The following is an 11,097-nucleotide window of genomic DNA, read 5'->3' on the forward strand; positions in this document are numbered from 1 at the left end:
CAACAGTTAATCCTCGAATATTTCAGCCTTCTTATTAATATTTAAATCATTTCCCAGCTTGGATGAGTCCCTCATAAGGAATTCGATCACCCTCAAGGCGCAGGCAAACAAATCCCGGACGAGCACGAACCCTTCCTCGTCTCAGAGCTCCTCGCTGGCCGGGGAGTCCGTGGAGGTGAAGGTGGAGATAACCCCGCCGACGAACGCTGATCTAGGCTCTGGGGCAAATCTGCCCAACTCGTACTCCCTGGATTCCAACTCCACCAACACCATCAGCCCCAACGCAACGCTGTGCCCAGAGTTCCCAGGCAAAACGACGCCGAGCAGCACGAGTCCCCAGTCCCGCAAACTCTCCGAACTGACGCCGGATAATCTGCTGAATCCAAACAGCTTCAACCGGCTGCCAAACTCCACGGGTGGCTCCAGTTCCAGGCTGTACAAGAAGATCGAGGAGATGATGGACCTCAGTTCGCCGTACAACCACTACAAATGCCTCAGTCCCAGCGAAAGCAACCTCACGCAGTTTTATGACGGCAAATACCTCTACGGGAATGCGGGGGGCGGGGCCGGAAGCGGACATTGCAGCGGACAGGGCAGCGGCGGCGTATGCCCCACGATGGCCGGAACCGGGAGCGGCAGCGGCAGCGTGGGAGGCGCCGCCCGCTTCGACAGCAAGCCCGGCTCCAGTCGCCTGCTGCGTCGCCAGTTCAGCTTGGACCGCGACGACCAGCAGGCGAAGGGAGAGCAACAGCACCACCAGCACTCCCTGCAGGCCACCAACTACTCCTCCCTGGTGGCTGGTTCCGGTGCTGCTGCTGTCGGCGGAGGGAGTGGGGTCAAGTGCTCTATGCTGGACATACCGCTCCTGCACGACACCTCCCGCAGTCCCAAGGGAACGCTGACCCGGGCCCACAAGCAGAACTCCGCCTCGATCACCCAGGACCTGGAGAAGATCGAGGAGATCCCGCTGTCCCCGGCCTCCTCGCAACACCACAGTAGCCTGGACAGCAACCTAAACCGCAGTCCGCCTTCGACGCTGGAGGCTCAGTCGCCGCCGCTGCCCCCGCTGCCTTCCTTGAGTCCACCTCAGCTGTCTGCCCCCACTTCGCCGGCGCCCTCCCGAACCCTGAACGGGATGTATGCCCACAGTGCCCACAGTGCCAATAGCAGTCACACCAGCACCAACATCGACACTAACACCAATTCCAATTCCAATTCGAACTCCAATGGAGTGGCACCCAACAACAATAACGGGAGCCGATCCGGCCAGGAGCTGACCCTAAACGTGGAGCAGCTGCTGAGCAGATAGGGCACAATCTAAGGCCCCCGGAAAAGGGCGGCCAAACAAAGCTTTAGGTCTCATCCGAACCCAGTTTGAGTGTGTGTGCGAGCGAGTGTGTGAGCGGGTGTGAGTGTAAAATGGTGGTACAACCTTGAGAACAATTAGTAACTTTAGTTTTAAATTAAAATTACCAAAACTATTATCAAATTTTTTATTTGTTTATTCGTCATATTAGGTTTCAGTTTTTGAAGTGTTTAAATAATTTAATTTATATTACAGTTCTTGCTTGTATAATTGTACATCTTAGCAATACTTTATATATTTTTGTTTTGCTTTTGATAGCGATATCAAGCCATGTCAATTTTCACTTTCATCCTTGTTTAGTTTGAGTCCTTAAGGGTCTAGCCACCAGAGTGATGTGTGAGAGAGTATGTGAATGATTTGCCAATGTTGTGATGTGGAAAGCAAAGTACCTCAACGAATGCCAACTTGGTTCCAGCTGCAAATGAAAGTACAATTTAGTTGAGAATTAGTTCAAGTTGTGGTTAGTACCCGAGTCATTGTCCATTTTTCATAGAATACATCAGCAAATCGCCAAGGAATGCGTAGATCCTAGACCCTAGATTCAATCAAATGAGTTAACGATTGTTCATTCTAAGTTGCCAAAGTAGTACAAATCAATATAATTAATCCAATTCTGTTTGCTTGGATTTCTTTATTTGGATAACTCTTCTACTTGTTATCTATAAAATGGTTATATTTTGAAATAAACATCTTTGTTGAAGCCTTCCCACGAAACATCAAATGCCTTCAAAGTTTATATTAATTTATATTATTTTGACTTTCGAAAATGTAGCTTTTTCCTGGATGGTTTTGTTAATTTTCATACGTTTTTTCTACAAGTCGTAAATAAATTAATGGCTACTTAATGGCATACGCCTAGGCAAACACACATCTTGAAAAATAATTAACTCTCTTAAGAAACCTCAGAGAAAAACTTAGTAAATTGCTAAATATCTTAAACTTTTATACTGAACACTTGTCTAGTATCAAAATGACTACATACATACTATATATATCTGATCTGATCTGAGCATTCGGGCTGTTTCTCTGTTCCACTAGCATGGATTTTTCAATTAAACTAAATATATAGAGTACATAAACCGCTGCATATAGAAATATGTGTATATGATGTTCCTTTTGAGAATCAAATAAGTAATTAGAGTTTGAATTCAGTGGGAATACTAGTGAATATTAGCGAATATTCAAACATCTTTATCGAATAAGTCTCGCATACGTGAATTTAGTTTTCTAAAGACAATCGTTGTTACTTTTAAATAAACGCAAACCAAGTATGTGGAGGAATGCCATTATAGGATGTCACTAGGAGATCGAATAGGGTTTGTCTCACTGTCTACGATATATGGTATATTTTGTAACCGCTCTACGATAATGATGTCTTAGCGTAGTCGGATTGTAAACTACTCCCATCAAGTGCATGTGTGTCGAACATTAACTGAAGTCTATCCACATAGAGAAAATCAAACTAAAATATCAGTTATAATATATATACCTACATATAGTCCCTAGTCCTAGCTAACTCAAGCAGAATGTAATTCAAAGCCAACTCAAACTAACCCACAAAAGTTTTACAACTAACCCGACCGTAGATCTAAGAAAATCCGAATTCGTTTCAGTCACATCTAATTATTTCAATTTTTGGTTTGTTCAGAACTCAGGATTTATTGCGACAATTACCATGTCAATTAAGTCAAAGCCATTCACTACTAATTTTAGTAGATTAATAAAATATGTATTTACTTTCGTTGTTTTGTTTATGAATCTGTGAAAGCCAAACGCATTTATTTCGTGTTAATTAAGACCGCATTTGTGTGGCTGTCACTTGTTGTTTAAGTTGTTTAATTTCAAATGTAAATTTCATTCTCCACCGGAACAACACATTTATGTGTACACAAATAAATAAATGCATAAACCTATTAAAAAATCCACATGATGTTCTTATTCAAAATGTCGCAGATAATAATAACGAACCAGGTCGATATCCCCGCTGAGTTGTCTGACATGAATTGGATTAAATGATGCCGTGGTAAGTCTAGCCCTGCCTTTACTTGCCTTTTTTATTGTTGTGTGTAAATGCGTGAAATAAAATATGCATACAATTTTAAATCATTTTTGTCGCTTTTTTTCCCTATATACACTCGTTAATTTAGCATTAAGAACACTAAAATATTGCTTTTAGTGTCAATGAACACATAATAGAGATCTGCTGACCGAATATTTATTTTGTATATTTTAATGTATTTATTTTTTGTTTGAAAGGTTGATAAGCATTCCATTAATCTATTAAAAAACAAAATACCTTGGGGCTTGTTCAGCTCTATGTGGAGAGTTATGCCTAATGTCTAATACGAAAAACAAAAACTTTGAAACCCCTCGCTCAGGAGTATAAAAAGAAAGCCTACAAATCTTATGATCCACCATGGTTTAATGCGTAACAGGAATTCCAGGATTGAAAATACCCAATTAAGACTACTTTGTTTCCTATACAATATACAAAGTGTATTTATCTTCATCCAACTTTCCATTTGTTTTACCTATCATCAATAATAGTTACGGTTCTCTTCGTTTATTGGAAGTGTTTTTATCAGATATTCGTTTGGATTTTAATTTTGTTATTTGTGTAAGGTGGGCAGCCTAGGGAGTTGCTTCTTGGGCGTCATCAAAATAGTACCCAAGCAAATGCTATTCCTCTTCTTCCTTGTCCTTGCGATGTGACTTTTTCTTCTCGCTGCGAGTGGACGTGGACGTTGTCGAGCTGCTGCCGCTTCCTTTGCTGCTGCGTTCGCTGCGATCCTTCTCACGGGACTTGGATTTGCGGCGGCTGGACTTTTCTCGGGATCTGGAGCGCTCCCGACGCAAACTCTCCTTGTCCTTATCCTTGTCTTTGTCCTTATCTTTATCCTTCTCTTTGTCCTTGTCCTTGTCTTTGTCCTTGTCCTTATCTTTGTCCTTATCTTTATCCTTCTCCTTGTCCTTGTCCCGAGATCGTTCCTTTTCGCGATGCCGCTCGCGTTCCTTAAAGTCGCGCTCCTTGCGCTTCTCCTCCTTTAACATGTGTAGATAGTCCTCAAAGTACTCCTCGCGATACGACGAGTCCAAAGCTCGGTACCTCGGATCCGCTTCAAACTTCTTCTTCACGTCATACCACCGCGTGTGCCGCTCGATGTCATGACGTTCCCTCAGCATGTCCAGAAAATCTTTACGTAGCTGTTAATAACATTAATTTGCTATTAGTTTTAAAATATTTAAGTGCCTAAATTGACCCATACCTGATCCTTCTTCAGCTGCTTGTCTTTGTCGCGCCGTCGGCGCTCACGGTCGTCTTCGTAATTGCCACGATCTTTGAAGCAAACAAAAATTATAATAAATAAAAGAAAAGCTTTTTAGGTAAAGTCTCCTTCATTCTTACCTCCCATGGCCATTCTCTGTGGCGGTGCCATGCCCATTCGCATTTGTGGAGGTCCATTGCCGCCCATCATCATTCCTGGAGGCGGTCCCATGCCTGAAATATATCTCAAGAGATAGCTTTAAGGGATCATATATGTACAATAGTCATGACTTACCCATATTAGGCGGCATGCGCATGTTGGGTGGCATCATGCCCCGTAAATTAGGCGGCGGACCGCCCATCTGTGGCGGTGGCACGCCCATACCCGGCGGCGGCATTCCTGGCGGCGGTTGTTGCATGTGGGCATGACCTGGCGTCAGTTCCTTGATCCCGCTGGGCACCCAGCCTGCATTATCGTTGCCCCACTGCGACTCCTGGGTGGGCTCGTAACCATAATCGAAAGGCTCGGGCTCATGGAAGAAGGGTTCTTCTGAGGCGCCTGGTGGCGGGAAGTTTGGAGCCATAGGCCCGAGACCGCGTGAATACTCCCGGCACTCAGCGGTCATCACCTGGATAGCATTTTCCTTGACGCCACCGCCTCCTCCTCGCTCGCCGCCCCTTTCGCTGCCCGTAGTTGAGATCGGCCTTGGTGGCCGCTGCATCATGCCCGACCGTGACTGGTGCTGCATCATGGGCGGCGGCATTCCCGGCGGCGGCATCTGCATGCCACCCTCTCCACCCAGTCCCACCATGGGCTGAATGGTGTGCATGCCGGGCGGGCCAATGCCCATGCCGCCATCTGTAAGGATGCCAATTGGAGTGCTCTGACTTATAGTTACGTTCTGCGTCAGGCTGGCCAGTCCAACGCCGCTCTCTGCCACACGGAAGCGTTTCTGGCGCTCGCAGTAAGCGCGCCACGTCTCCTCATTGAAGCCGTAGTTGAAGTAGTCCGTGATATCCGCTCCTGGCTTGCGCCACGGCTTCTCCTCCAGTGAATCGATGCTGAACTCGTGCACGGCCACTCCATTTATGGTTCCGGCGCCCTCAAAGTCCTCGATGCTGAACTTGCCCGCCTGACCCGCCGGTTTTGCCTTGTCGCCGGCGGCTCCAGTACCTCCGGCCAACAGATTTGGACGCTGCTTGATGTTGTAGGTGTTCGGCGCCTGCTTGATGTCCCCAATTACCACGTTTATGTCGTCATCCGAATCGTCGTCGTCGTCATCGTCGGAGCCCGAGCCGTTTCTCTCTCTCCTAGAACTGGGGCCATCGGTCATTTCTCCGTCCTCCGGTTCTGGTGAGGAGTGCGCATCCGCCCGGTCTGTATCTCGATCTCGATCTCTCTCTCGATCGCGATCACGGTCGCGTTCCCTCCTGCTCCTGCTCTCCGTAGTGTCCGGCAGGGCCTCCTCGTCCTCCTCCATCTCCTGTGCGGGATCATCGAACTCTGAGTACTCGGGATCTTCCTCCTTCGGAAAGAGCGGCGACTGCCCCGCCGCATCAACACCGGACGCTGTGCCTGGCTTTTCGCCCGCCACAACGGCTGCCAGCGCTTGGGCCTCTGCCGCAGCCTCGTGTTCCGCCGTAAGCGCGTCGCCGCCGCCACTGTTTCCCAACTCGCCGGTCGTCGAGTCCGGGTTGGAGGTGCCGTAGAGCCAGCTGTCTTCATTGGTGTCGTCCGCCATGGTCGTTTGTCTCAGTTATCCAGTAATCCTGGCCACGGAAAACAAATTTGATGCGGTGTTTCGTTCCCGAACAGTGTGACCAGCTTACTTCATAACATAACTTATAGCCGTAATAATAGCTTATTTTAATGTTAATCTAGCTATTTCATTATAAATTATATAAAATACATGTAGATATATATACTAAGTGTGTTTTTATATAAAAAATAGAAATATTTAATCTGTATTTACGGACATGGTTTATTTACATCTTTTGAGAAAGCTTTCAACTTAAGAGGGGAAAAGAAAAATGTCAATAAACTTTTTATTTTGTTGTGTTGTCCATAAAAAAGTTTAATAATAAAAAACACTATAATTATCTCATATTAATGTCAATTTCTCACCACTTATTGACTGAAACAATAAAGTACATGATTTACTTGCTAACAATCTGGAATTTAACATCCCCATGTTTTTAGATTTACATTTACATTTTATCAGAATCTAGCTTATTTGAGGGCTCATCACTGGCAACACTGAAAGATACGGTGCCTGGCACAGAAAAAGACACAGAAAGTGTGACCGTAATCGTGGGGATATAACATCGATGACGAGGAGAAAAACGAATAAAGAAAATATTTTAAACTGTTTTAAAACGCGTTGGGTGTATAGTGCATTTTTTTACACAGCACCCAGGACCTCGGAGATTTGAATATTTGAACAGCACGATGGGTAATGTAATCAACAGCTTTTTGCAATGAATGCAATAAGAAGCAGTGCTATTTATGTAAAGTAATTGAAAAGCAGTGCTATTATGTACGCACTGCTTTATATTAGAGAAATACAATATTAAGTAGTTGTTCTTTATTTTTGGCCCCTTGGCTTTGCGAACTGCTTTTTGAACTGCTTGCTATAATTGTGTCCTGCTTGCTCCAATTTCCCCTGCTTACCGCATTTTACCGTCGGCTCATTCCAATTGGATACTGCAGTATCGACGGCAAGATGGTAAAAAATTATTTATAAATTTAAAATTTAAATGTTTCTCTCCACTTTTGTCTTCTGATTTTTAGTCTGACAAACATTATTTACTTTTTATAGGTTATAAAATATATATATTCTAAAATATTAAATTAAAATACATATATGTATTACATATATTTTTTTATCTTAAGAAACTAAACAAAGGTTCGTTCAGTTATGTATTTGTGTTTCTTTGCTGGTCAAAGTCTGTATCAAAGTAGATGAAAACATGTTGTAAACCGAAAAAGTTATAATATTTTTTCTAAACATTTTCCGATCGTTCTAATGGAAGGAAGGATTATGTTATCGGCGTCCAAACTGGATATTTTTATTTTTTCTGCAGGCTCATGTTTCTGTACGAGTATGTGCATTTTTACCTTTCGTATTGCAACAGTCTTGCCAAAGTCTCCTTTTGTTCTCATCTATTCCGCACACTGCGTCAAGATCAATAGGGTTAGTATAAAAGCAGGTCAATTTTGGATGACTTACCTTTCTATAAGAAGCCGAATCGTGCACCGCTTCAGAATAAACAACACGAAGATAATGATGCCAAGGCAATAATCAACGTAGCGACTTATCCTTTCGAGAGATGCCCAATCAAGATAGAGAAAGATTAGGCGCACGCTCCACGGCACATCCATGATGAAGAAGATACGTAGAATTATTTTAAATCTATAATTAGGATAAAGGTTAATTAAAACTCATAAAGTATGTTTATGTGATTTTCGTACGTATGCATTCTAGAGCTGAGCTCTGTTTTGCCTTCGTTGTGATCGGAAAAGTATTGCATTTGGTTTTTTACTGTCACAATATTAATGGTCGTTAGTATAAATCGTATCCCGTTCAGTGCAATGAGTGTTACATGTGGCCAGACAAAATATGTGTCCCAAGTCGACCCTTGTGATTAAAAGAAAATTCGTTCGTGAATACCTTGCAAACCAAGTCATAGCTTTGATGAAAGCCTACGTTTTACGTCACAATACTCCCAGCCAACACCCGGTATCAAACCAACTTTGCTGGGCTCGTCATCCCAAAATTGGTCCATCAGGAAAAGGAGTCCCGTCATAATAGCAGCAGTTCCCCAGGAAAAGATGCTGTAGGACAGGAAGCTATGTCGAGACTCAGATTGATTTAACGATCTAAAACCTTTCCACATCTGATAGCTCAAGGCAGACACCCAAATACGTCTGGCCGCAAGGAAAAAGTATAAAAGGTAGCCTGAAATTCAAGTGTAGTTAATAAGCTTAACATTTAAAATTAAACTTTTAATGGATAATCATAAAATTAAACAACCAACCTCGAAAGCGACAAAAGAACAAGGGTATGTGGAACTGCATCATCCACTTATGGAGTAGAAACATAAACACAGTGAACATGTAACTGATGAAGATCTTGCCGTGCAGGTTCCGGAGCTTCTCTACGTTGAGATACACTGTTATCGTCAGAACCAATAATGCTTTTGAAAGCAAAATGACTAAACAGATACAAAAAATAAGTAAGACCAAGGTCTATCTCAATCGACCATATACACTTACGCTCATTTGCTCCGGGTCGCAGGGTATCTGGGTTCCGGTTATAAACGCTTTCATGAAAAGCCACAAAAAAGTACCCTGTACTTCCTGAACTAAACTGGTTCGGGTGCAGACAGTCATACCCCCTGAATGCCTTCTTCTCGCTGTCGCAGCCTCTGAGCAACACACTTCCGTTCTAAGGAGCTCTAATTAGTCTGAGAAACATAGGACAGGACATAGGACAACAAACCTCGAATAATGTATACTCGTATTTCTTCCAAATGTCTCTGAAACGCATTGAATCTCTTAGCACTATGAAATCGCTGAGCAAGTTTCTTCTGACCACGGATCCGTTAAGGAGAGTCACATTCAAGTAGGGATTGATATCACCCAGTTCTTTCATCAGGCCATCAGTGCATTCGCCATTCGGCTGCATGTCCTTGAATCGGCAACAGATCCAGATACAGGGTTTCAGCTGGCAGATACATCCTCGCGTGTGTCTTTCCACACTTTTGTTGATTCCTCTCTCAGTCTCTATGTAGTCATACTGGCCAATTAAGCGGAGAGGAACTGGTAAGTAATCCCGGTATATATAGGTCCCATTTGGAAGCTTCGAACTGAACGAGAGATCCACAGTTTCCAAGTAGTTGCATCCGGGAATTTCCGCCTTCGTTGTGTGCAGGATCAAAAGCACCACAAATATATTAAGATATTCAAAGTGAAGCTTCATTATGTTTAGAAACACTTTGGGCAGAGTCCAATTCAGAACTAAGTCCCAATAATTGCTGGCCGAATATAATATACAGAGGGAATAACACATACACTGGAGAGAAATACAATAAGTTAAAGCATGTGTTATTTCGGAGAATTTGATACACCAACTTAAGGCGAAATCATAGAATTTTTTTCAAGTAGATGTTGAAAATATAAATAATAGAAATAAGTACACTTTTAAAAAAAATATTTACTCCAAGGTAGCATAAATATGCGTTAATATGGTTTAAGGCTATACGCCTAATTGCTTTTGTATTCCCGCATATTCTCTGTGTAGAAACATTTCTTAGGGGACTTCCTCAGGAGAACTCAATGTTCCGAATATTTGGTTATGGCACTATTAATCAGCAATAAAATACTATTGGGGTTTTCCTGAAAGATAAAATTTAATTTATAAGAAATAATAAATGTGGAGAGCCTTCGAATTACTTTGGATACTCTTCCCTTAGCATCGAAGACTACTTATCTTTATATAGTGACATATTCACAAATTCCGTTATGTACCAAGAAATATGAATCTGCTGCGTAGGCGATCCCACGCTTAACCAATGTAAGCAATCCACATTCGGAGCAGGCAATGCGGCTTCTCAATAACATAAATAATTCTTTAAATGACTAAGTCCCGCTCTCTGAGTGGCACTCTCACTCTCAAATTACTATGTATAATCAATATCCCAAGCGGGCGATCTCGCTCCGCAAATTATGTAAACAAAGGGCAGTAGAAGTAAGATTTTTGTCACAATAATTTAGTCTAAAGCTGAGATCATCTGAATAAGGACGTGAACCTAAATATTCGTTTATTAATTCAACTTGGCGTTGTCCTTAGTCAACTGACGGGACATTAGTTCGACTCAAATAAATATCAACACTTTCACTATATATTATGTATATAATTCTGCTGTACTTGTTTATGTCATTGAGCTCCTCCTAAACGGCTTGACCGATTTAAATAAATTTTTCTGTATGCGCTTGAGTAGCGCCATGGTTATATATATATACTTTAGTTAATATATAATATTAATATAATTTTCAGAAGTTTTTCCTTCTTTCTGTCCGTCCGTCTGTTCGTTTCTACGCAAAGAAAAAAATTTAAGTTTTTTAAATTTTCAACATATTTTGATCAAATTTATACAATCTACAAATTTGTGTAAAATTTTATAAAAATCGTACTACTATATCATATAGCTGACATAGGAACGATCGAAAAATTAATGCAATGAAAAATTATAACAGATTTTCATCAAATTTTATATACAGCCGCTATATATAAGTCTAGAATTTTGTGTAAAATTCTATGAAAATCGGCCTACTATATCATATATCTGCCATAAAAACGATCGTTAACAATAGAGGAATATGTAAAACTTTAAATAAATATATTCGGCAAGCCGAAGTTAGCTTCCTTTCTTGTTTTGTTTTTGATTCTAGAAATACGGTTTA

The 11,097-nt window shown here is 42.1% G+C and overlaps 3 protein-coding genes across 3 annotated transcripts in view; 1 reads left to right on the forward strand and 2 right to left on the reverse strand.

Annotated features, from left to right (window-relative positions):
• The window catches only part of LOC110187965 (uncharacterized), a 57,831-nt gene extending 54,544 nt beyond the window's left edge, over positions 1-3,287 (forward strand). Inside the window, exon 15 of the mRNA XM_020957484.2 lies at positions 58-3,287. Coding sequence (XP_020813143.2) covers positions 58-1,309 — 1,252 coding nt within the window. The 3' untranslated portion in view covers positions 1,310-3,287. The remainder of the gene's footprint in view (positions 1-57) is intronic.
• Positions 3,288-3,836: 549 nt separating this feature from the next.
• On the reverse strand, positions 3,837-6,487 carry Fip1 (Factor interacting with poly(A) polymerase 1). Its single transcript, XM_020957146.2, has 4 exons — positions 4,927-6,487; positions 4,773-4,865; positions 4,633-4,703; positions 3,837-4,570 (listed from the first exon to the last, which is right to left on the reverse strand). The coding sequence occupies exons 1-4, from the start codon at positions 6,371-6,373 to the stop codon at positions 4,046-4,048; spliced, it is 2,136 nt and encodes a 711-aa protein (XP_020812805.2). The 5' UTR covers positions 6,374-6,487; the 3' UTR covers positions 3,837-4,045.
• A 1,828-nt stretch (positions 6,488-8,315) lies between these two features.
• On the reverse strand, positions 8,316-9,319 carry LOC110187955 (putative G protein-coupled receptor Mth-like 6). Its single transcript, XM_020957473.2, has 4 exons — positions 9,134-9,319; positions 8,908-9,079; positions 8,670-8,846; positions 8,316-8,590 (listed from the first exon to the last, which is right to left on the reverse strand). Exons 1-4 carry the CDS (start codon positions 9,317-9,319, stop codon positions 8,316-8,318), a joined length of 810 nt encoding a protein of 269 aa, XP_020813132.2.
• Positions 9,320-11,097: the final 1,778 nt, after the last annotated feature.

The sequence above is a fragment of the Drosophila serrata genome, unplaced genomic scaffold (assembly GCF_035046125.1).
Source record: "Drosophila serrata isolate PLE 108 unplaced genomic scaffold, ASM3504612v1 contig_228, whole genome shotgun sequence".
NCBI classification, from domain to species: Eukaryota; Metazoa; Arthropoda; class Insecta; order Diptera; family Drosophilidae; genus Drosophila; species Drosophila serrata.

What these genes read in the sequence shown, in the direction of transcription:
- Fip1 (XM_020957146.2), bottom strand. Translation starts at nt 6,373, where the DNA reads ATGGCGGACGACACCAATGAAGACAGCTGGCTCTACGGCACCTCCAAC. An exon ending in ACAGAGAATGGCCATGGGAG is followed by an intron (nt 4,704 to 4,772) that starts GTAAGAATGAAG and finishes TTTGCTTCAAAG; the next exon opens with ATCGTGGCAATTACGAAGAC. An exon ending in AGCAGCTGAAGAAGGATCAG is followed by an intron (nt 4,571 to 4,632) that starts GTATGGGTCAAT and finishes TGTTATTAACAG; the next exon opens with CTACGTAAAGATTTTCTGGA.
- LOC110187955 (XM_020957473.2), bottom strand. Translation starts at nt 9,319, where the DNA reads ATGCAGCCGAATGGCGAATGCACTGATGGCCTGATGAAAGAACTGGGT. An exon ending in ACGAGTATACATTATTCGAG is followed by an intron (nt 9,080 to 9,133) that starts GTTTGTTGTCCT and finishes AGAGCTCCTTAG; the next exon opens with AACGGAAGTGTGTTGCTCAG. An exon ending in GTTCTTTTGTCGCTTTCGAG is followed by an intron (nt 8,591 to 8,669) that starts GTTGGTTGTTTA and finishes CTTGAATTTCAG; the next exon opens with GCTACCTTTTATACTTTTTC.